Source organism: Caenorhabditis remanei, chromosome III (assembly GCF_010183535.1).
Source record: "Caenorhabditis remanei strain PX506 chromosome III, whole genome shotgun sequence".
NCBI classification, from domain to species: Eukaryota; Metazoa; Nematoda; class Chromadorea; order Rhabditida; family Rhabditidae; genus Caenorhabditis; species Caenorhabditis remanei.
In genome coordinates this window covers 8,796,733-8,821,127 of record NC_071330.1, presented here as the reverse complement: position 1 = coordinate 8,821,127, position 24,395 = coordinate 8,796,733, and the positions used below count along the sequence as shown (strand labels likewise).

The window sequence follows — 24,395 nt, the reverse complement described above, 5'->3', positions numbered from 1 at the left end:
CAAAATTGTTTCACTGAAGTCACTCACTGAACGGTGGCGCTTTCTAATAATCACCTCGATTATACAGAAAAATCAGATACAACATATTGTTTGAGGAAAATGAGCCAGAGGACTCTCGTACTTCCGGAAAGTGAAAGTAAGAAAAATCATCCTTGCCAACCCTTTGAAAACGTTGATAGGATACATTCAGAAGCCTTTGTTAGATTGACGTACTCTATTAGATGATGAGTTGGTTTCAATTACCTACTTCATTTTGTATTAGCAATATCTGCTAGTTTAGAACCGGTTTTCAACTCGGAGATTATCTGCGATCTTCCGTTAGCGAATGAACCATCAGCACCCATAACTAATTTGAGGTAATCATGTACTATGTTTTCATTAACGTAGATGTGCTTCCTGCTGCTCACAATCAGGTTACATGTACAAAAACGTGTCCCAAAAACTGCTAGACTTTAACAAAACATAATTAACAAGATCCACCCTGGTATCAATTCAACTGAATTGCATATCATATATACATTTTCATTCTGAAATCTTTATTACTGGTATTATGATTCCACTTCTCCTTCTTCCTCTGTATTGGTGTAATTTGAAACTTTAGCATTTTCAATTTAATTTTCAAAAAATTGCCGGTTTTCTTTCTCTTATCTGTGTATTTTGTTATTTATCATCTTTCATTGTAAATCTATTCGTTTAAAATGATATTAGTCCTGCCTCGTGTCTTCCTTCTGATTGTGATTCAATTTTTTATATGAGAAAGTAAAAATGAAATATGAAACATTTTAACGAGGTGTTGCTTCAATTACAGAAATAAATCAAATGTGCACAAACAATCAAGTCGATTCTGTTGGTTTTGTTGCAGTGTTAGCGGGCTCCATTTTCTGAAAATGGAAAAAGACATAAAAACTAAATACGGATGTAAATAACCTCTGTAATTGTCAGTCCGTATTCCTCTTCGTATTCTTGTTCTAATTTTCGCCAAGGATTGCCCATCATTGCTGGTATCAGACACTTGCTTGAATCAATCGGCCCCTGAAAAAAGAAAATATTTGGAAGGTGAGAAACAATTTATTAGTTAGCAACTATTTATTTAGAAAATTAAATACGTTTATTGATCAACGAAACCTTACATGGTTGGAGTGTCCTCCTTTGCCACCTCTTCCTCTGTTATCTCGCTGAAATCCTTGTCCACCACGCCCTCTTCCACGATTTCCGTTATTAAAGTTGTTTTGATTTCCTCCATAGTAATTTCCTCGGTTTCCTCGATTTCCTTGATATCCTCCACCTTCACCACCTCTCCTTTGATTCTGATTTCCTCCATAATTTCCCCAACCACCATCATTCACTTGTTGATTATATCCACCTCTGTATCCTCCTCGATTATCATTTCCTCTCCATCCTCCACCGCCACCTCTTCCTCGTCCATACGGCCTCCATTTATTTTCTAGAATTCATAAAACATGTTTAAAAAGTATAGTTTATATTTCGTTCTCTCTAATTGGAAAGTGACAATTTTAAATCAAAAAGTGACAGTAACAATGAAAATTGATATAACTATACCTCCTCGTGGCTGCCATTGATTTCCTCCTTGATATCCATCACTCATTGTGAACAACTTGTTTATTATTAGAACAGATATTTAATAGAGGCCTTATTTACAATAACAATTCGAAATGCGAGCCGTGTCCGCTCGGATTACACGGCCGCGTGGCTGTCTATCCGACAAGAAAAATTCTAGTCCGCGAGCATGTTTTTCGTATTTCAACTTGAAAAATCGGTTACTATTTTAATTTGTAAGTCACACATGTTTTTTTTTGTTTCAGAGTTTTTGAAAAATGGATTCGGAAGCCTTGAGCTCAGATAGCCATGTGGCCGCCGCCATTTCAACTCGTCGTCGGTCAAATTCTGTGTCCGATGACTACTCTGTTCAGCGAACGAATGACGATGCAACGCAGTGCAAGTTCTTTGCGATTCAGGTACATTTCAGTATTGAAAATGTTTAAAATTGTTTCAATACTCATAGAAAGGCTATTGGAAGGATGAATTCATCTCTCGCTTCGCTAATTCATCAGCAAATGTGGCAGAAGCACGTCGTTTCCCGGAGATATCAATGGGATATTGGGCGAGAACAGCGGCAATTGAAAAATACGTTAGAGAGTTCTTGACTGAGTTCAATGGAAAGGCTCAGGTTGTCAGCTTCGGTACGTTTCAGTCATATTTTAAAGGTTGATTGATCAAAAATAAGTCTCTCAAAGGTTGATGACCATTAAGACAAAAAATTCAGAGATTTACGAAAGTTCTTTGTCTTGTTCATCATCTCATCATTCGGTGTTCTCATCTTTAGGTTGCGGATTTGATACTCTTTTCTGGCGTCTAGTTTCTTCTGGGTCGAATCTTGTTAAATACGTGGAGGTTGATTTCTCATCCGTTACTTCAAAGAAAATCCGTCATATTCTGAAACCAGTTGGATCAGGAAGTATTGATTTGAAAAAAAGCTTTGAAAGCGAAGGTAGGAGGTGATTGTATACTTTCTAGTACTTTATAAAAATTTTTAGCTGTTGTGTCTCATCATTCTGATCTTCATGCTGGTAACTATCATTTGGTGGGTGCCGATTTACGTCAGTCGAATGAGTTGGATCAGAAGCTTGAAACATGTCAACTTGACTACGATATCCCTACTATTTTCATCGCTGAGTGCGTTCTCGTGTACATGTCTGCAAATGCTAGCTCTTCTCTTCTAAAACAAATTGTCTCCAAGTTCCGTCAACCAGCCTTCGTTAACTATGAGCAGTTCCGTACTTCTGATGCGTTTACCAAAGTAATGGAACAAAATCTGGGAGAAAGAGGTATTCAGTTGCATGGATTGGAAATGTGCGAAAGCTCTGAAAAGCAGGAAGAAAGGTAACATCGAGTTTTCAAGTTTTGACGGCATTAAATAATTTATTCCAGATTCCGCAATGCTGGTTTCAAAACAATCAAAGTAATGGATATGAATCAAGTTTTCAACAATTTCCTTGATCAAAACGAAGTCGCCAGGTAAATAGCGTCTTTTATATAGTCATTAATTACTTCAAAGCACTTTTCAGAATTCGAACCATCGAAATGCTGGACGAAATGGAGCTTCTTGAGCAACTTCTCGCTCATTATTGTGTCGTTTTCGCCCGTATTTGATTATCTTTATTCTCAGTTCTGATGTAATTTCTAAGTATTACTTTCCGTTATGATATCATTATCGTTCCTTCCCTGTGTTTTCGTGTTTCGTCCATTAATTAATTTTCAAGGTATAAATGTGATTTAATTGATAATCCTTTTGCAACGGTTACTAAAAGTCCAATCTATTTATCTGGCGAATTGTAGGACAAATTGATATTTTAAAAATGGATTGAAGGTTGTGACGTGTTGAGCCGATGAAATGTCTGCGATGGCGATCGAATCGCCATCGATTCTACATGTTTTTCGCATGTGCTTCTCTATTCCTCCTGTGCAAGCACTATTCAAGTCCGAATGAAAAAATAGACGAAGAGGATGAATACCTCAATCCAGTGGACGAGCATGAAAAAGAGAAGGTAAATAGAGTCTCAGTGATACTTGTTTTAAACAAAATTGACTCTAGAAAGTTGAATGCGAACCACCTGGCGCTGTTGAATCAAAATGCACAGTTGACAATGGAAAAGCAATGAGATGTTGGAAAGACGAGGAAGAAGTCTATTTCCCAACGTCGTATCTCAAAAAGCGATTCGATATGACTGGGAAACTTGGGAAAGATGGTTCTACATTTGAGTTGTACACATCCTACGCCAAAATGCGAACTCCGGAATCAACTTATGAACCATTAGGCCCATTCGGTCATTTTGCAACATACAGTGTGGAAACGAGAGACCGTGTTAGATGCATCAGTGCAAAAACAAGTTGTTTTCTTCGCTTTCATAACTTGATCAAACTTAATAACTTTCAGATGTACCCATGTCAACTCAATGGGACCCGACCCCTTATTATTACCCTATCCAAATAGCTCAATACGGATTGCAGCATTACAGTAGGATTAAAATTGGTTTGTTTACTAATTCATCATTAAAAACACTTGTTTTTCTTTAGACTCCAATAGTAACAAAACTGAAGACAAACGCGAAGTGTTAGTTGGAGTGAAATCAAATGAATGGAAAGGAGCTGCTGGAATGCATGAAACAACAGAAAGACTGTTTTTCAACGACGAAGAAAAAGGAAAAGTGGTCAACATCAGTGCTGGATGTTTGTTGATATTCATAATAAAAATTATTGATGACTCTTTTTCAGATGCCCTCGCAAATGCAGGTGCATACGTGTATCTCGACAAATCCCCTGATCTTCATGTTGTTTCATTCGATTGGAAACCTTATGATGGCAATGCTTCATTCACAGTTCTAGCAAAAGTTAGTTTGACTGGATGAATATTCAATCAAATTGTTATCACTGCAGATGAAACAAGACGATCTTCTGGTCTTGATCAACTACGTCTTTTCAGAGGGAAATGGAAAGTGTGTTTGGCAAGAAGAAGAGCGGAGTTATGATGATGATACAATTGTTCAAAAACCGAAGAAAGATGGTCAAGTATCATATTCATATTCATATACTGGAAGCTCTCAATATGGAGAATGGTCAAATGTTACACGTGATATTCTTGTCGATGTCTCACGCGCACTGTCAAGCGGAGACAATCGAAAGAAGGATGACAATGTTATACTCCATCCAGGTACTGCACTATTCCGATGACGATCGTAATCTCTATTTTTTCCAGGTGATATTCGTCTTGTTTCCTTGGGATTCCGTGGCCAATTAACTGTTAGACAACAGATAAATCAGAGAGTAGAACAACATTCTCATGCATTCCGTTCAGCTGCTGATTGGATGATTCAAAATCAAGACAAGAAAGGAGGATGGGCGGTACCTGTCGAGAGATCAATTGCCGATAGAAAATTAGTATTGGAACCCGGATGGCATAGTGCAATGGCTCAGGGTCACGGTATATCCGTACTCACTCGAGCATACAAGCATTTCAATGATACGAAATATTTGTTATCGGCTATGAAGGCCCTCGAACTTTTCAAAACAAATTCATCCGAAGGCGGAGTTCGCGCTGAGTTTTTCGGCAATGTGTGGTACGAAGAATATCCGACAACTCCTGGTTCATTCGTTCTCAATGGATTTCTTTATTCACTTATTGGTCTCTATGACTTATCAAAACTAGAAGTACCTGTCGCGGAAATCGATGAAAACATCAGAATGAAAATCAAAGAGGCGCAGCAGTTATACTCAGCAGGAATTCGATCATTGAAACAACTTCTACCTTTGTATGATACAGGAAGTGGAACTATTTATGATTTACGTCATGTTGCACTGGGAACGGCACCAAATTTGGCCCGATGGGACTATCACGCTGTTCATGTATATCTTCTGAAATGGATTTCCGGCATTGAAAATGACGAGTTTTTGAGTAAAACTGCGGATCGGTGGATCGGATACGCGTATGGAAAACGGGCAAAACACAATTAATCTAGAAGTTTGTGTAAGTGTGTGTGTGTGTTTTTTTTTTGAAAAAGCAAGTTTTAATAATCATAGGAATAAATAGAGTTTCTATTACCTACTTAATTTCACTTTTCAGATCAAAGATCATACAAAATCCTCTTCATCTGACATCGGGTTCACACAATCACCTCTCGCCTCCGTCCACGTCATTCAACTCATTCGATGAATTTCACATACTCACTTTTTTACTTTCTGTCTCTTCTTTTTCAATCTTTTTAATCCGAGTAGCACTGCCTTCTTACAGTTATGCGCATATTTTATCGAAAAGAACTTTATCGTCGTTGCTGTCACACTTTTTCTATATTCTCACATTCTATTCAACTTTTTTTTCGTCAAAAAATAGTTTTTCAAATATTGCTTGTCAATTTTCAATTCCTATTCATTGTGCAATTGTTTTCCTTGTATTCTTGTCCTAAGATCTCTACTTATAAATTTTTATCGCTTGTCTTGTGATTTTGAACGTCTTTATTCTTCAGTTTCAAACTTGAAAATGGGCCGGAGATATGGTTGGTTTGACGAGATTCGCACATTTTTTCCAACTCTTTGGCTCATTTTGGCTCCACTGATACTGAGCCCACTCCTCTTCTTTGGACAGGTAGATATACTAAAAGATTAACAGTAGCCGTTGACATTTTTAGGAAGGAAAATGCACATTTGTTATTCTAACAATGTCATGTTATTGGGTTGCTGAGGTTGTACCACTTGCTGTCACTTCTTTTATTCCAATGATCGCTCTTCCTTTTTTGGGAATTGTTAGTATCAAACAGGTTGCTCCCAAATATTTTGCTGTGAGATTTTAGAGCTAAAAGAAGAAAAAATAATAAGTTTTTCAGGATACAAACATCGTATTTTTCAATAGTTTAATGCTTTCACTGGCTGTTGAAGAATGTCAATTACATAAAAGAATCGCATTAAAAATGCTCACTTATGTTGGAACGAGACCCCATTGGTGACAGATTTCAGAAGTATATTTTCAGATTAAAACTTTAAATTTCTCAGGTTAATGGCTGGATTCATGATCATCACTAGTTTTATGTAAGTTCCTATTCGAAATCTAGTTCATATTCGAGAAAATATTTTTGATTTTAGTTCTCTATGGATCTCAGATACAGCTTGTTGTGCATTAATGGCTCCAATCGCATATGCTCTTCTTGAGGAAATTATGATTCCAAAAATGAGAAAAGCGAAAAATGATGAATTGGTAGAAGATAAAGCATTTGATGATGGGACAGAAGAGTGAGATATTTTGAGGAAAGCTTATTTAATATTTGTTTGAAAAATTTCAGGAAAAGACAGCTGGATACTTCAAAACTATCAGTTAGAGATAGAGGTCAGATTCAGGAAATTCCCAAAGGTTTTTGAGTTTTAATTCTTCAGGAATATGTAAATGTATGATGCTACTTGTGGCTCATGCTTCATTGATCGGTGGAACTGGGACTATAAACTCAACTGGGCCCAATCTGATTTTCAGAGATAACATTGAAAAGTTAGCTTCCATTGAATAAAATCAAAGATTTATTAGTTTTATTTTAGAAATTTCCCGAATGAAGACACCGGTATTTCATATTTATCATGGATGGCATTTGCAATTCCTCCCATGTTATTCTACATGTTTTCTTCATGGTTCATCGTTCAGCTTCAGTTTTTAGGACCACGTCATTTGATGGGAATGTTCAGAAAACCTACAGAATCTGAGAAACAAGAAGAGGAAGTCGCGAGAAGAGCAGTCTGGAAGAGTTACGATCAATTGGGTCCTATGACGTGAGTATTCAATATGCATCGGATTCCAAAAACTGAGATTTTCATTTCAGATGGGCTGAGAAGAGTACACTTGTTATTTTCCTGTTAGCTGTTTTATCGTGGATTTCATCAGATCCAAAAGTGATTCCGGGGTGGTCAGATTTATTCAAAAAGGGATATGTGACTGATTCTTGTTCTGGTTTGGTTGCTGTCTTTCTTCTGTTCATTTGGCCAAAAAACAAGCCAGATTTGAGATTATTTAGAACAGGTCCATCTCTGAAATATTCTCTTATTTTTAATGTTTCAATTCTTAGATAAGAATAGAGCATCAGTTCGTCAAGAAGCACTTATCGATTGGGATTGTGTCAGACGTCGTTTCCCGTGGTCTATTATTCTTCTTCTTGGAGCGGGCTTCGCTATTTCAGATGCGGTCAAAGTGAATTTAAGAATCTAGTTGCTTTAAAAGCAGTTTGATTTTCAGATGAGTGGTCTTTCTACTTTGATAGCATGTAGTCTGAATAGTACTATATCTTCACTTCCACTGTTTGGAATGCAAATAATTCTTTCAATTGTGGTTGTAGTTATGACTGAATTCTCAACAAACTCTGCAACTGCTTCAATATTCATTCCAATTTCATTCACAATGGCTGAATCTGTGCATGCCCATCCGTTATATTTCTCGATTCCAACTGCAATTGGGCCTTCTTTTTCTTTCATGCTTCCAATGGCAACACCAGCGAATGCGATTGTTTATGAGACAAAAACAATTCGAATGATTGATATGGTAACTCCTTTGCAAATCATTAAAACAAAATATACTACATCTGGGAGGAATAAAAAATCAAAAACCTTTCATGTAATCATTCTCACTTCTTCTTCTACCGAAGCAGTCCATATTCCTCCATTCGTTACTGTCCAACTGTTCAATTACGTAATCTTTCCATTTTCTCTCCCTCTATAATATCAGCTGTTTGGCAGCGAGCCAAAAAACGAGAGACAGAATATGACATCTGTTGTGACGTGGATCAAAGGGAAGGGTACTTAAAGTTTTATGATACCTTGCATCAGGGCACCCCACTGTGACAAATTGACCTATAGATCTCTCCCATAAGGAAAAAGGAGACTACTGACGGACTGTTGAGATGACGTTAGGTCAAATGTATATGAGTAGAACGACTGTATATTTAGAATAAATAAACATTCAATCTGAACGGAAAACGTAGTATATCTATTCCAGGTTTCATGTGGAATTCTTCTCAATATTTTCTGCATTGTGATCACCGTCATCAATATGAATACATGGGCTTATTGGTTGTTCAATATGGGAACTTATCCGGATTATGCTCTTCGCCATGCGACAAATTTGACGGGAAATTCCACGCAATGTTTTTAAATTTTTTAACGATGGACAAGTTTGTAAATAAAGTTTTCTTAGCTCAGAAAACAATGCATTTCAAAAATTCAGGTGACTAGTTTCATTCTCGCTGCTTCTATTATACGATACAAGTCCTTCCTTCTCGGACTATCCATTGACCTACCCAACTCAACCATCCGTATCCTTATCCTTCTTCTACATATCTTATTACACTCCCTGCCTGCTATTACGCAATTAGAAAGTATCTCCCGATATTGCGTCGACAGTATCAAATGCTCTCCGATTCTACCTCCCGCTTGCTCCGCCTCTCTTCTCGGCTCTCACTCTTTCCCGCTCACCGCCCGCCACCAGTTGCTTCGGTGGTCCGTTTCTCCCCCGTCTTAGCTCCGCCCACTTTCACGGAGAGCCCGTCGTCATTCTTTGCTCATCGTCTTGACCTTTTTGTTATATATTCTATATACTACTCACTGAGTTAATCAGAAACAAGTTCTGATGGTTCCACCACCAGCTTCCCCGTCTAAAAAAGACAAAAGTTCTTGTCTTTGCTTTGCTTTGATAGCTATAATTATCGGAATTATACTATGTGCTGGACTCATGACATGGATTTTCGTTCTTCGAGAAAATGGAGATGGACCTGATGTTGATTGGCAAAATGCGACTGAAATCCCTACGACAACCACTTCGAAGGCATCCTCTACAACAACGGAGTTGGAATCAACGACAACGACGAGTGCAGAATTCAAGAATGATGCCACTTCATCAACCACAACAACTCAATCTGCAACACCAGAAACAACGACAGTTTCCACGACGACAACTACAGAAGAGGTCACAACAACAACTGCTTCTGAAATTGTGATGCCTGTAGACGTAGCTTCCATTCTAAAGGATAAAACGAAAGAGTTTGAGGTGAGATTTTGATCTGTTGAAGTAGATTTCTTTTCTCTTGCTCAAATACTAGTTTTCATTATCACTTAATTCCACGTGTACCATCAATCACGTTGTTATCAATCAGACTTCTGTAAAACAATAGTAATACGTCTAATGATAAGATAATTCTAATCAAGTTCATTACTTCAGTCACTATTTTGAATCCATTGTCACCTTTTTCCTTGTCATCTCTTCACTGCTCCCTCATTTATCTCCTTCTCTTTGTCCCCGTTGGCGGGCGTGTGCAATGACTCATCTCATCTAGTTTTACACTCTCTTTCCACATTTCACTTGTCAAAATTCCTGACTCACACACCACGATCCGACCGCATAAACATGTATGTTTGTGGACGAAAATAAGAAAAATCTGGGTTTTTTTTTGAGTATGAGAAAAAGATTGTGAACTGAAAAAAATTCGGAAAAGGTTAATTAAAGGGAATAAATGAGTTCTGAAATGAAAACTGGAATGAGAAACTCGAATTAATTGTTTTGAAAATGACTGTTTCGTGGCTCTAAGTTGAAGAATATAGAGAAAGTTGGAATAACACCATAAATAGAACATGAATAAAAAATCTTTCATTGTATTAGTCTTTCATAGAGCATTTATACAAAAACACACAAAATAAATTTCAGATCGTTGAGAAATGTGCCCAAATCCAAGTTCTGCATGTTTCCTGTACCCCATCCTCATCTCAATTGACATCCGATCCATCGAAATTTCAACCAATTCATTATACTCTGAACATCACAATACGAGATATCAGAAAACCAGTTTTGGAAGGACACATGCAACTGTTTGCCTCCACAAAAGATCAGATTCAAGCGATTTCCCTCCACTCTGTCAAGATTCATAATCTGGAGAATCGGGATCGTGTTCATGTGATCAACTGTAACACAGGTAAACCACTTCCTTTTCTTTTTCTCTTCTTGTATATTATTCTTCCATTTCTCTCCGATTTGATGAATTTGCTCCACGAGCTACTGATCACAATGACAGATTAACATGATAATGGGAAAACGAGAATGAGAAGGAAACACTTGTTGCTCTCTTCCTTTCACCCATTTCTCATCAATTTTTACACACTTTTTCGAGCAAAGATATCAGATAGAAAAGATAGAAAAAGGATAAATGGGTTAGGATTGTTTTATAGGTGACAGGTGAAAATGACAAATTGGTTTGTGTTAGCGAGTGACAAGAGAACACATAGCATAGTTTTCGATGAAACATGTCACCAGAAGATTTTAGAAGATTTCGCTGGGACAGTTTTCTTGTTTAAAACAACAAGTTGTGTGAAATCGTATAGAGCCAATTGTCGAAATTCGGGCTGATGTCTTTTTTGAAAAGCATGATTCCACATTCACTTTCGATCCTTAACAACACCACTTTCTTTCTCCATTTTCTCGTTGCAATATATTATTTCGTCCATTTCCACATCATTACTCATCAGAATGTTATTAGAACTATAGCTAACTAAGCGTCTAAAAACTTCTTCTTCTTTGCAAAAGCACTCTGAGACTCTCTTTCTTCTCCTTTCCATCGGAAAGCAGCTGTTCTTCCTAGTCTCCGGTCATCCAATACTTTTTGTCGTCCGTCTAAATGTTTACGACGAACTGACGCCCTCCACGAAGAGAGAATCCGAAGGATAAGAAGAAGAAGAAAAAGGAAAAAAATTAGAGAGAGAGGGTTGTTTTGAAAAAACACTGAACTGGAGTTGATTGATGATTGAGTATGTATGTTTTGGATAACAATCCGAAATTCAATGTTTATTGAAATTCCAGAAAAAGTAGCTCGAGTGTCATTAGAACCGGCTTCACGTTGAGTTCTGCAAAGTTTTGTTAATTTCCAATCCCATAGTTAGAGCTTAGACCCTTTAGCCTTCTTTGAATAAGTCCGTTTATTCAATGTTTCTCATTCCTGTCATCACACAGCTGTTGCAATTAATAAAAAAGTTCGGGTGGTTGGTTGGATGAAAAAGATTTGTTCCCTTTAGCCTGTAATAATAAGAAATGCCGCTACCGCCGCGAGAAAGAGTCGAGAGTTTACGATCGAGAGCAGCAGCAGTACGCAAAGAATCTATGAAGAGATATCGAACAGTTGTGATGGTGACACCCGAGTGAAATATGACCAAAGGGTCACCCGGATTCTTTTTCAAAAAAAAGAGACTCTCATAGATTATATACCTATAGAAGATTTGGAGAAAAAATACATTATATTCGTGAATGGAAGCAATTTCAAAATCAATATATTTCAGGAGAGACGATTTGCGTATCACGAGTCCATCAGGTTGATGAAGTTATCCATTTGGAACTGGCTCAAAGTATCTCTTCTGGAGTTGATCTTCGTATCGATATCGATGGTTTCATCTCTGCTGATTCTGGACCAAATGTATACAAACAGATTCCAACGGCAAAATGGAGAGTTCCACAGATGGTTGGATCCATTTTCGAACCGACATCTGCCAGACACGTCTTCCCATCTTTTGATCTTCATAATCAGAAAGCTACATTCAATTTATGTTTGAACCATGGACCATCAATGACTGCCATCTCGAATTCTCTGATCAATCCAAATATCTCCACTTCTGGAATCTCATGCTTCGAAAAGACTGTTCCATTAACTGCTCAACAAATTTCATTCGTCGCTTTCGAAAGAACAAATCCATTATTCTACAATACGACAACGTTAGATGGGGCATATCTTCCAGAGATAAATATGATTTTCAACTTGAATGCGAAAAACTTCCAGCAGTACGAATGGATCCATTCAGAAGTCTCAAAAGTGATGTCATTGATGTCCAAATGGTCTGGTTTCTCGTATCCATTGCCAAGATTAGAAATCGTTGTTGCCCCTGTTATGGCTGGACATTCGGCTCTTGGAGTTATCACATTGCCCGTTAGTTTTCAGAACATTTGAAAATTCCATTTTATTCATATTTTCAGGCTCAAGCCATCGCATATCAAAAGCATACATCGACCCACGAGACTCTAATCAAAGAGGTTATTGGACAGTGGATGGAGGGAGTAGTGACCACGGAACACACATGTTTTGAGGTTAGTTTTGAAACCCGACACCTCTTTCGTCGCTTTGATTCTTTTCTGATTTTATTCGAATCGAATCACATAAAGTGTACTCTTTGTGGAGGATTCCCGAATTGTTAAACACACATGTTATGATATCGAACGTCGTGTAATCCATCATAAAATCGCCAGCTAACTGGCCAGTTCGTTCCATTTCTCAATTGTAATAATAACCGAATGATGATTTCGTGGTTTTGTGAAGGGAAAAAGTTATGAAACTTTGAAAAGAATTCGTATCATCAATACTAAAATAGTGGGTTCACATTTTCAAAAATACTTCATTCTATCGATAGACCACCGCACGGATGGCCGAGTGGTCTAAGGCGCCAGACTCAAGCGTAACGCTTACCTCAAGTTCGAGGTTCACTGGGTGTTCTGGTACTCGTATGGGTGCGTGGGTTCGAATCCCACTTCGTGCAGATCCTTTTGTCGGCAATAGTATTTTTAAAGCGATAACAACACTGCGGTAAATTGAGCTGATTACGTCAAAGAGGATACATCTTTTTGTACAAGTGCGCTAATCTAGTGTGTCAATAAGTAATAAACGCGGCTGTCTTTTTCTTTCTGCAACTTATTCTTTGTCATCTTCGCACCTAGCCGACTCAAGTTTCTCAAGGGATCAGATCATAAACCCTCCGGTGGGAGTAGTGGGGGATAGTTTTCGTTTAGTTTACAAAAAAACTCTGTTCGCCTCTCGAGAAATGACCCACCAGACACCCAACTGAGACAGTACGAAAATGATGGAGACGCAGGGAAAAGACCAATTGCGCAAGATGTACAAAAGGTCACCAGACATCACCAAGGAGCACATACAATTTATCGTTTTTTGAGAAGAGAGCAACTAAAGATACGGTGTAAAGAAGGATATATATAAGTATAAGAACCAGCTGGCAGGTTAAATCAACGATCTCTAAATTCAAAGAATACGGAAAAAGAAAAGAAAATGTTGTTTTCAGAAAGCCCTCATCGCCTACCTCGAATGGAAAATCAACGAAGAATTACAAATTGTAAAGAAAACGAGAAAGATGGAAGTTTCTCGAATTCGACCACGTAATCTCAATGAAACTGCTGATCAACTCCGAGTTATTCGACAAATTAAGCCACAAAGTACCAGTTTGTGTTCTCCAAGATTTGTAGAAGTTTTCTACACCCTTGATGAAACATATGGACAAGATACTGTAGTTGGCATGATTCGAGTTGTAAGTTTTGAATGTTCATTCACGATATCTCCAGCAATTTATATCAGACTTGTCACGGGCCGGGCCGGGCCGGGCCGGGCCGGGCCGAAATCAGAAAAAAATCTCGGCCCGGCCCGGCCCGGCCCGGGGGCCCGGCCCGCTCGGCCCGTTTTGAAACATTTTTTCAAAAAATTTCTTGTTTTTCAACTTTTTTTTGGAAATTTTTTGAACTTTTTTGAAAAAAGTATAGTTTTTGAATAAACATTTAAAATTGAATCAAAATGTGAATATGTATGATAATCAAAGCATTTTTACTCTTTTTTTTCGAAAAATTTCAAAAAAAAATTGGTAAAAATGGGTACCCATTTTTGAATCCGGGCCGACCGGGCCGGGCCGGGCCAAGAGAAATTTCGGCCCGGCCCGGCCCGGCCAAGAAAAATCTCGGCCCGGCCCGGCCCGGGGGCCCGGCCCGGGCCGGCCCGATTTTTGACAAGTCTGATTTATATAACCATCTTAAACGTTAAATTTCCAGATTTTCGACCAATTCGCATTCTCCACCGCAACTATTTCTGATTGGGCATCAGCTGCTGAAACATCAACCGGAGGTCGTCCAGAAGCCGGAGCTCTCATCCATGAATGGTACCGCCCCTCTTCGAAAATCTCTCGACCAGTTCTTCGTGCTGTCGTTTCATCGAATAGTGTCGACTTTCACCAATTAACAGAAGATAACTGGACTGTTCCACTCGAAATTTCTGGATCTGCTGGAACTCAATTGGTTGTTATTTCTGAAAAGAAACAAACAGTTCCATTCGTTTCAACAGATTATGTAGTAGTGGATGCAAGCAGAAAATCGCATGCTTTTGTTGTTTATGATGTGAGTTTTTGAGAATTTTCAATTGATTATGAATGAAATTTCCAATTTTCAGGCCGACACATATCTTCGATTAATCAGATGTTTCGGAGATTCAAGATGTCCATCCAAAGAAATTGGAGGAGTTTTTGCTGATTTGGGGGCTGCTCTTCTTGCAAACATTCTTCCAAAACCAGATAATCAAGATGTTGCAAAATGGAAATCCGTATTTAAGGTAGGAAAGAGACCGCCTTTTCCAAACAATGTTTTATTTTGTTTTCAGTTCATGGCCCAACAAAATCTTGTCGAAGGAACAGCCGCGTGTTGTGTGGAACACGCGATTCGGGAAATGAGAAAATGTTCGTATTGGGATATTCAAGATGTCTGCACAAAGATTGATTTCAACATTGTTTTGGCTGCAGTTGCTTAAAACTGAAATACTTCAATTTCTATTCCTTGAATTCCTTCTAGTTCTAATTTTTTGAATAGGCGTGCGTACGCTTGCCTATTTTCTCAATTAAAGTTTTGAAACCTTTGAATCATTTACTCGTTCCTTCCCCTCTCTTTTCCATGTGATCCTCTCATTTTTCTTAATTCAATCTAATATTTAGACAATTCCAAATTGTCAATTCTACTGAAACCTTTTCAATACCCTCCTTCATTTCTTCTACGTGCCAATTTTCATTTTTCCCTTCTTCTTTTTTTCTCCCCGATACTCATTTTGTTCTCCAATTTCTGATTTTCTGCTCAGCACATTCTTAGTACCTGTGTTCATTTTTATGTTCATAGAACACCAAAAATCATCTCATTCTCGAGAGCTTCTCATTCTTTTTTTTCCAAATAATTAATTTTGTGTACAATTTTAAAAGTTCAAAATTTAAAAAAACTATTTAAATTTCTGAAATTGGAGCAAAAAAACAGAAATATGCACTGCAAATGCGCTTGATAGAACACTTCCATGGAAGAGCTTTCATAATGAAACAAAGAATTTTCTGAATATGTTCAATGACAGAATTGGAGCTAAACAATACTAAGAACCAAGTCTACAAACTACGGAATGCGTCATTTCACCGATTAAAAACCGTTGTTGACCAGCGTAATGCAATTGGTTTATTGATCTTTGTGTCTATTTGTTAGAGACGCTCAGTTTTTTTTAGTCATTCTGCCCCTTTTTCGTCGATCCGTGAAATACATCATTTTCTTTTTTTTTTCTCATCAATAATGCGCCCAATTGAGGTAATATTTTTAAAGTTTTTAACCTCTCGAAAATCATAACCATTCCAGAAATTATTCACCGAGAATGAACCAGATTCTGATATTATTCTTGAAAAAGTAATTCAGTTGGGCTCTGATTTTATTGGTGGAGAATGGAAGACTGTTAAGAAAAGCCAAGTGAATGTATCCAGGATTTTGTTAGTCGTTCACTTAGATTTTATTGAAAATGTATTCTATCTTTAGAGGTGGACAATCTAATCATATGTTTCATGTGACGTCTTCTACTTCTGCTACCGAATATCTCTTGAGAATTCATCGTCAAGGAGACAGTCATGTATTCACAGACACTGTTAATTTTGCCATTTTTTCTGGTAATCAGTATAAATATAAAAAATAAGTTTCATTATTTTTCATTTTTCAGAACGAGGACTCGGTCCAAAACTATACGGATTCTTCGAGGGAGGACGAATGGAAGAGTTTTTGCCAAGTAAAACATTAGACTCTGATCGTATTCTGGAAGCAGAGTTAGTATTGCTAAAATAGATAATTTTTGCATCAATTAATTTTAGAATTTCTCGAAAAGTCGGGGCATCGTTTCCTCGTTATCATGCAATTGATGTTCCCGTTTCAAAGGAAAGACGATGTTTTCAAATTATGAGAGAATCATTAAAAGAATACGAGTAAGTATGTTTGAGACATCTAGAAAACTATTAGAATATTTCATTTGTAACTCTTTAATTCAACACTCCAGAAGCTCTCTCATCATGTTCGATTTCTCTTGTATGCCCCTCATTAGCAGGTTTCCAACGATGAGTTTGTGAAAGACTGCCAACGTCTTCTTTTTGTATCCAAAAGATAATTAGCTGCAAAAATGAGATCAGTTTGTCTGAAATTCTAGTTAATTTTCTTACTTTTCTCGTCAAATAGATTAACGGAAATGAACTGATAGCTGCATAAACCAAAGGAGGCCAATGGTAAATTTGATATTTTTTGACGATTACAGACATGATTGAAAGCTGAAAATGGTCACAAATTAAGCTGTGAAATCTCGTTCCCCACTTACTAAGCAAGAAATTGGCAAGAGAATAGTCCACATTATATATAGGAAGAATCTAGATTTTTCGACAAGTTTATAGGTTTTCGGATGAGATTTCAGCATTGTCTGAAATAGAGACACTATGTATAATTGTTTGTGGAAAACCCTTGCAACTCACTAGAACATTGACCAAAAGACGTTTATGTCCATATACAATTGCAACAGCAACCAATTGGACGAATACTGTAGTTGATACTAATCCAACCACATAGTCATCAAGTTCCAGTTCAGTTTGATATCCGACGGAATTCGTTTTGTACTAAAATCATTTAAAGTGTGTTAGTGCTTGCTTGGGATTCTTAAATACCGGCAAACCACACATGTACAGGAACAGCAAGAAGGTTACTGTAGCCATAATAATAGAAACTTTTACGGCTCTTCTCTTGAGATAAAGTAGGCGTGGAAATAGATGGTGAAGTGAGTTAATTAGGATTTCAAATGTGATCACCTAGAAGATATAGTTTTTAGACATGACATTCATATTGTCGTAATTGAAACCTGATAAGCGACAAAGGCTAAATTGATTGTTCCGAATAATAATCCAAATGAGAAAAATAGAACATTTGAACTGATTCCTGGGATGGAATACGATGGAAGAGCAGAGAAAAACAGTTCGATCGCATGAAATTGAACTAGTTCTCCTTGTGCTGGAAGTAGGAATTAGTCAATTACAGAGTTTCCAGTATTTTTTACTAACTATAGACTTTCTTTGCAAATGGATATAAAATGTCATTCCCCACATACAAGATTGGCAGAATTCCAAAACAAAGCATCAGTCGGTAGGCTGCACCAGAAGCAGCCAGTAGAAAGGCATCTCTGAAATATTTCATCCATTTTTAGTGCTTGATTTCCTTCACTTACTTCACAAAGTTGTGTCCGAAATCTGCCATGCTTCCTAGTGCCATGAGAGTTCCATCAGCAATGTAAACTGTTTTCACACTCTGAACCAGTGAAATGTTTTGAATCTAAGAATTAAATAGAAACTGACAACTCTTGCTGCATTCAACCATGCGGACATCTCGAAGATCTTCGAAATATCATTATTCTTAACGATTTCCTTGAAAAAGTGTTTCTTTCGGGATCCAACGTCGTAGTAGACTAGTACAACAGCAGGAATCATTCCAAGAATCGGAAGGAATACAAAGAAACCAGCAACCTAGAAAATGACTCTGTCTGTAGGTGTGCCATGATTCCGAAACGTTGGGCAACTTTCTTAGAAATTGAATATCGAAACCTACCGATGCAAAGAATCTGTGTCCTTTATATGTTATGAATCCGGCGATCAGAAGAAAAATCAATGCAGCGAGAATGTTATCCATCATATCCAAACTGTTAATTTCTCTGAAAAAGAAGTCAAAATTTAAAGATTTCCGAGTATTGCTCACTTGAAAAATTGAGATGGAATCAGACTATTCAAACGCGACTCTCGAAATCCAAAATAAGTCAAAAGACCGTAACTTTCCTGTCTGAAATACCTATCTGTCAGTTGTCATTTTTCTAAATTCTCACTCTGATAATTGTTGAATATGAAGGTCTTTGATACATTTTCCGTTCAGTCTAATCTCATTAATTTTACATGACATCGTTGGATCATAGCATCGAACTCCTTTATAATCTTGACATCGAATCCAGAGATTATTTCCAGTGATTACTGTAGTCATTGATTTATAGAAATATAGTAGAAAACGAGGTTCGAATGCCATGTAGACGGTATAAACGATACGGAGAATCAGAATAAGATACGGAATTCCTAAAGTTTTTATTTGTATTGAAAGAGTTTCTATTGAAACAGACCTCCCAACATAGGAGCCATCCGAACGAACATTCCATTCATTGGAATTGAGGAGAATTGTGCTAAAGCTAACTCAAAAATCGCCATTGGAACTCCCAAAGTGAATAGAATAATGAAGTAGGGAATCAGAAAAAAAACTGAAATTTCGGATTAGAATCAAAGGAATCAAGTCTTGAAAGCTCACTTCCTCCATGATTGAAAAAACATTCGATGAAAACCAAATTATTTTTCAAAAGTGTGACACAAGTCAGAAGAAGAGAAAGTTGGCGATAGGTACTTGGACGAGAAACATTTCGAGAACCGATTTCTTGTTCAAGTTCTTCTGTTTCAATCTGTAATAAATACACATCTAGACTCATATGAGCCTTTCTTTCACCTTTGTCGGATCAACAGTCGGATTCCCTGTCGGACTTATTGCCACGTCTTCTTCGTTATCAAATTTCTCAACACCATCTGGATGTTCTGATGAACTTTCTGTTGAATCCGTTCTTCTTTTTCTTTTTTTCTTTCTATCGTACCCGTAGACAATATTGAATTCTATTTCATCCTGCACCATATTCGCCTCATTTTTTGATTCTTTTCTGGGAGTGCCATCAGAATTTGTTCCAGAATTTGAATTGATTAATCGTTTACGAATCTAAATTAGATTAGATGCAACTCCCCGTTGAGCTCTCCTTTAGACTCACCATTCCAATTTCTAAATTCAAAAAAACAATGAGAAATATCCACGAAGTCGATTCCAGACGTGGGAGCGAATTCTCGTGAAAACCTAGGGTAATCATAAAATTTCCGTGAACGATGTTTTGGAAATAGTAGCTAAAAATGTCTTGTCATGAGAGATCTTAAGGTACTTTTCAGAAATCTCGGCGGCAAAGATTACGAGATTCTGCCAACACTGGTGACATATTGTGAGCATCCGAAAACCGTTTCCATGGTGGATTTACACAAAGAAATTAATTTGATGGAGAAAATGAGCAATGAGCTCTTCGATGATACGGTTGTATTCTGTCACAATGACTTGGCGGTCAGTCATATTATTTTGAGAGATGAGTGGTCATTGTGATAATTCCAGTGTTCAAATGTTCTGGAGTTGAATTCAAACAAAGAGATAGTGCTGATCGATTGGGAATTCGGAACATATAATTGTCGAGGATTCGATCTGGCGATGCATCTGTCTGAAACTGCCATCGATTTTCGAGATCCAACTCCGCCAGGAATCAAAATAAGTGAGAAGTTGACTGATGATCCACCGAATATTCGTGGATTCTGTGAAGCCTACGTGGATGCTGACAATAAGGTTTCTTTGTGAATACTTCCAAACTGACAAGTTGTTTTTGTTTCAGCTCAAAAACCGCATTCCATCTGATCGCTCTTCGCAAATCTCGAAGTTAATTCAAGAGTGTCTATTCTTTTGGCCGATCACTCATCTATTTTGGGCGTGTTTTGTGATGAAATTGGGATTATTAAAGTACAATTGTGGAGTTGATATGGATGTTCAAGCACGTGATCGATTTGCAATTTATTATCATTTGAAGTTGAGAACAGTGAAAATTTATGAAGAATTACGTAAAAAGTAGAAACGTTGATTATGCATCTGTTTTTTCTTTGTAATCGAAAGCTTGTGATATAAATTAAATAAATTTGTAAATGAGTTTCAAACGCATGAAAATACAAAGATCAGAGAATACATGTCAGTCGTAAAATCGGTTTATAGACATTTCGTTCTCCTCTTTTTCATAGGAATTAGTCAACAATTGTATATTGATTTTATTATTTATATAAACATCAAATGCGACAAATTGAGGTAACTTCCAACTAATTTTCTTCAATCTGAAATTGAATTTAAGAAATTATTCACGGAGAATGAACCAGATTCTGATATTATTCTTGAAAAAGTTATCCAGATGGGAACTGATTTTATTGGTGGAGAATGGAAAAATGTTGAAAAAAGTCAAGTGAATGTCAACAGGATTATGTGAGTTTTGACAATTATAAGATGGATTTTAATTCACGGATTTTGCAGTGAAGGCCAATCAAATTATATATTTCATGTGACGTCTTCTACTTCTTCTACTCCATTTCTTCTCAGAGTTCATCGTCAAAAAGACAGTCATGTATTCACAGACACAGTTATTTTTTCAGTTTTCTCTGGTTTGTCTTTTTGTATTTCTAGGAACACTTTATAGGAGGGTGAAGTTTCAGAACGTGGAATCGGACCAAAACTGTATGGATTCTTCGAAGGAGGTAGAATAGAAGAGTATCTTCCAAGTAAAACATTGGATTCAGAGTCTGTTTTGAAACCAGAGTTCGTGTGAATTTGTTTAAATAACAAAGAAAATGAAACATTTCAGAATTTCCATTAAGATTGGTTCAACATTCCCAAAATATCATTCAATGAGTGTTCCACTGCCCAAAAACCGTCGATGTTTCCAAGTGATGCGAGAAATATTAAACGACTATCAGTCAGATTTTAACTACAGTGCTGGCCATAATTCTATCCCCTTCTGGTTTTTTCAGCATAACTTTTTTATTAGTTATCCGATTGATCTGAAACTTGGCAGCAATGTGTATAAAGGTAAAAAATATGTAAAAACAAATTGGTTTTAAAATATTTTTAAAAATTTTAAAAATTTCATCTTTTTTCAAAAAACCAAGAAAATCAACAAAAATAAGAGATCGGCTAAATAGAGTCACGGAAATGAAAAATAAAAAAGAAAATGACCAGAAACAAAATTTATAAGTTCAATACTTCGTTGCGTATCCACGAGAATCAATAACGGCTTGGCAACGTCTCGGCATCGAGTCCAGAAGCTTGTCGATCACCGACTTCGGGATTGCCATCCAGGCGGCTTCGAGTTGCGCGAATTTTTGGTCCGCATTTGTGGCTCTAACTCCAGATAGTCGACGTTCGAGCTCTTCCCACATATGTTCAATCGGATTCAAGTCCGGACTTTGGCTTGGCCACTCCAGAAGATCCACACGACGACGTTGAAACCACGAGCGAACATGGAGAGAAGTATGCTTCGGATCGTTGTCTTGCTGGAAGACGTAAGCTCTGCCGACATTTTGAAGTGCCCATGGTCTCATCGTATTCTCCAAAATATCTTCATACTGGAATCGATCCATGATACCAACGATTCTTCGTAGAGGACCCATGCCTTGGCTGGAAAAACATCCCCAAACCATGCACGATCCACCCCCATGTTTGACTGTCGGTGTTTGATACTTGGGATCAAATCTGGTTCCAATCGGACGACGAATCCATGTGTTTCCGTCGCTGCCGAACAAATTGAACTTGGATTCGTCGGACCAGACGTGTTTTGCCCACTCCTGACGTCCCCAGCTCAAATGAGCTTTTGCCCACTCAACACGGCTTCTGCGATTCTTCTCACTGATGAACGGTTTTTTGACTGGACGCCTTCCATGAAGTCCTTGAGCTTGGAGACGTCTTCGGATTGTTCTTCTGGATGGTACTGGTTCATTCGGAGAAGTCACGACGACTTGGATGTCCGTTGAGGTCCTACGAGGATCCTCTCTTGACGCTCGGATGATGTTGCGATCCATCACATGGGTGGTTTTTCGAGGTCTTCCTGGGTGTTTTGCCAGCTCAAACGTGTTCTAAACGTTTGTATGATTTAAACAAGTGTTTTTTAACATTTACCTGATCAAGACACCTCTTGATAAGTTTACGGATTCCTGAAGGTGAGCACTGAAACTGAGCAGCAAGCATCTTGGTTGACTGTCCATTCAGATGACCACGAAAGATGGCGGTCTTGACAGAAAGCGGGAAGTTCTTGTTGTTTGTTGGTCTAGTCATACCTAAACATCAACTTTCAAGTCAGAACATGCACTTTGGACTTTTCAGAAAAACACAAATAATTAAAAACTGGAAAAAGTGAAAAACGTGAAAAAGTGAAAATATCGAAAAATCGAAAAAAACGCTAAAAATTTTTTATTGGATGATGCAATTTCTGTCTGCAATCTTGCGTATAGATGCTTACCGTAGGCTGAAAAATTTTCAGATCAATCGGATAACTAATAAAAAAGTTATGCTGAAAAAACCAAAAGGGGATAGAATTATGGCCAGCACTGTATATCTCACTTCTTTAAAATAACATTTAAAACATTATTTCAGAAGCCTAGAAGGAGCAGATTTCGATCTTCTTCCTACGCACGTTTCATATTCTGAACATCCTGAGAGTATATCTGTCAAAGAATTACATAAAGAAATTGATTTATTCGAGAGGTGGACAACTGAGCTATTCGAGGATACTGTAGTTTTTTGTCATAATGATTTAACGGTGCGTGGAAACGTTTCAATCCGAAAACATCCAATATTTTCAGTGTGCAAATATTCTAGAACTCGATTCAAATAATGAAATAATGTTCATCGATTGGGAGTTCGCATCCTATAATTGTAGAGGATTTGATCTTGCGATGCATTTGTCTGAAACTGCAATAGCTAGAGGTCTCAAATCGAAAGGTGCTCAGATTAGTGAAGAGTTAACTGACAACCCACCGAATCTTTTCAAATTTTGTAAAGCGTATATTGATGCCGACAATAAGGTATATCATCCGATGAAAGTAAAACATCTTCTTGTTTCAGCTCAAAAACCGCATTCCCTCAAATCGTTCCACGGAAATCTTGAAATTAATTCAAGAGTGTCAATTCTTTTGGCCACTTACTCATCTATTTTGGGCTTGTTTTGTTATGAAAATAGGACTTTTCAACTATATTCCTGGAGTAGATATCAATATTCGAGCACGTGATCGATTTGCAGTGTATTTTCATTTGAAACCTAGATCACAACAGATCTATGAAGAATTGTCGACGAAACAGACTCAAAAAGATGTATAGTATTTTTTATTTTTCACGGTCTCCCATACTGCGAAAAGGAACTGCAAGGAACGTGAAGGCGATTTTTTCACGTTTTTATTCAATTCTTTTATTTTTTGCACTGAAAATTCAGCTTTTCCAGGTTTTTAGACGGCGCAATGGATGAAAAAAGGTCCCGTCCTACAGAATTGTAGAAAATAAAATTCTCTATCTCATGAGCCAGAAAACGTGAAATTTGGTCTGAAATTCACTTTTTCTATACAGAAAAACTGATTTTCAGAATATTGAGATTTTCTGCCATTTCATCCAATATTTTTTTTCAAAAAAATTGTAACAGTTTTGGAGTATCCTCAAGAACATTATGTGCAAGTTTTATTAGAAAATGTTTTCTACCAAAAAAGTTATACTCAATTTTCTGAAAATCAGTTTTTCTGTATAGAAAAAGTGAATTTCAGACCAAATTTCACGTTTTCTGGCTCATGAGATAGAGAATTTTATTTTCTACAATTCTGTAGGACGGGACCTTTTTTCATCCATTGCGCCGTCTAAAAACCTGGAAAAACTGAATTTTCAGTGCAAAAAATAAAAGAATTGAATTAAAACGTGAAAAAATCGCCTTCACGTTCCTCGTAGTTCTTTTTCGCAGTATGGGAGACCGTGTTTTTACATAAAAAAACATGAAGCCAAAATCTAATCAGATACAATAAATTTAGTTAGTTGATTACTGTGTTTCTTATGTATT

General features: G+C 37.3%; 9 protein-coding genes across 9 annotated transcripts; 7 read left to right on the top strand and 2 right to left on the bottom strand.

The window, feature by feature from the left end:
* Positions 1-833: 833 nt before the first annotated feature.
* On the bottom strand, positions 834-1,606 carry GCK72_010121 (uncharacterized protein; the record flags this gene model as incomplete). The annotated part of the gene is made up of 4 exons (XM_003105926.2): positions 834-881; positions 928-1,032; positions 1,131-1,444; positions 1,561-1,606. The coding sequence occupies 4 exons, from the start codon at positions 1,604-1,606 to the stop codon at positions 834-836; spliced, it is 513 nt and encodes a 170-aa protein (XP_003105974.2).
* Positions 1,607-1,835: 229 nt separating this feature from the next.
* GCK72_010120 (uncharacterized protein) lies at positions 1,836-3,171 on the top strand (the record flags this gene model as incomplete). Its single annotated transcript, XM_003105977.2, has 6 exons — positions 1,836-1,976; positions 2,024-2,201; positions 2,345-2,509; positions 2,556-2,901; positions 2,950-3,036; positions 3,087-3,171. 6 exons carry the CDS (start codon positions 1,836-1,838, stop codon positions 3,169-3,171), a joined length of 1,002 nt encoding a protein of 333 aa, XP_003106025.2.
* Positions 3,172-3,407: 236 nt separating this feature from the next.
* GCK72_010119 (uncharacterized protein) lies at positions 3,408-5,529 on the top strand (the record flags this gene model as incomplete). Its single annotated transcript, XM_053727697.1, has 7 exons — positions 3,408-3,566; positions 3,614-3,908; positions 3,956-4,051; positions 4,096-4,248; positions 4,294-4,409; positions 4,456-4,729; positions 4,775-5,529. 7 exons carry the CDS (start codon positions 3,408-3,410, stop codon positions 5,527-5,529), a joined length of 1,848 nt encoding a protein of 615 aa, XP_053587274.1.
* A 523-nt stretch (positions 5,530-6,052) lies between these two features.
* GCK72_010118 (uncharacterized protein) lies at positions 6,053-8,695 on the top strand (the record flags this gene model as incomplete). The annotated part of the gene is made up of 12 exons (XM_003106013.2): positions 6,053-6,157; positions 6,201-6,350; positions 6,396-6,511; positions 6,562-6,597; positions 6,652-6,798; positions 6,849-6,892; positions 6,940-7,048; positions 7,096-7,323; positions 7,374-7,570; positions 7,617-7,738; positions 7,784-8,086; positions 8,540-8,695. The coding sequence occupies 12 exons, from the start codon at positions 6,053-6,055 to the stop codon at positions 8,693-8,695; spliced, it is 1,713 nt and encodes a 570-aa protein (XP_003106061.2).
* A 474-nt stretch (positions 8,696-9,169) lies between these two features.
* On the top strand, positions 9,170-15,143 carry GCK72_010117 (uncharacterized protein; the record flags this gene model as incomplete). The annotated part of the gene is made up of 8 exons (XM_003105911.2): positions 9,170-9,586; positions 10,241-10,505; positions 11,860-12,500; positions 12,548-12,658; positions 13,642-13,884; positions 14,396-14,737; positions 14,790-14,948; positions 14,997-15,143. The coding sequence occupies 8 exons, from the start codon at positions 9,170-9,172 to the stop codon at positions 15,141-15,143; spliced, it is 2,325 nt and encodes a 774-aa protein (XP_003105959.2).
* Positions 15,144-15,934: 791 nt separating this feature from the next.
* GCK72_010116 (uncharacterized protein) lies at positions 15,935-16,612 on the top strand (the record flags this gene model as incomplete). The annotated part of the gene is made up of 5 exons (XM_003106075.2): positions 15,935-15,949; positions 15,998-16,125; positions 16,172-16,299; positions 16,350-16,452; positions 16,498-16,612. The coding sequence occupies 5 exons, from the start codon at positions 15,935-15,937 to the stop codon at positions 16,610-16,612; spliced, it is 489 nt and encodes a 162-aa protein (XP_003106123.2).
* Positions 16,613-16,662: 50 nt separating this feature from the next.
* Positions 16,663-19,598, bottom strand: GCK72_010115 (uncharacterized protein; the record flags this gene model as incomplete). The annotated part of the gene is made up of 16 exons (XM_053727696.1): positions 16,663-16,791; positions 16,840-16,944; positions 16,992-17,090; positions 17,143-17,283; positions 17,332-17,472; positions 17,523-17,671; positions 17,722-17,840; positions 17,886-17,965; positions 18,013-18,180; positions 18,263-18,365; positions 18,410-18,490; positions 18,534-18,774; positions 18,819-18,953; positions 19,001-19,148; positions 19,193-19,453; positions 19,503-19,598. The coding sequence occupies 16 exons, from the start codon at positions 19,596-19,598 to the stop codon at positions 16,663-16,665; spliced, it is 2,196 nt and encodes a 731-aa protein (XP_053587273.1).
* A 50-nt stretch (positions 19,599-19,648) lies between these two features.
* On the top strand, positions 19,649-20,393 carry GCK72_010114 (uncharacterized protein; the record flags this gene model as incomplete). Its single annotated transcript, XM_003105961.2, has 3 exons — positions 19,649-19,840; positions 19,889-20,113; positions 20,160-20,393. The coding sequence occupies 3 exons, from the start codon at positions 19,649-19,651 to the stop codon at positions 20,391-20,393; spliced, it is 651 nt and encodes a 216-aa protein (XP_003106009.2).
* A 212-nt stretch (positions 20,394-20,605) lies between these two features.
* GCK72_010113 (uncharacterized protein) lies at positions 20,606-21,131 on the top strand (the record flags this gene model as incomplete). The annotated part of the gene is made up of 4 exons (XM_003105958.2): positions 20,606-20,620; positions 20,664-20,791; positions 20,840-20,967; positions 21,019-21,131. The coding sequence occupies 4 exons, from the start codon at positions 20,606-20,608 to the stop codon at positions 21,129-21,131; spliced, it is 384 nt and encodes a 127-aa protein (XP_003106006.2).
* Positions 21,132-24,395: the final 3,264 nt, after the last annotated feature.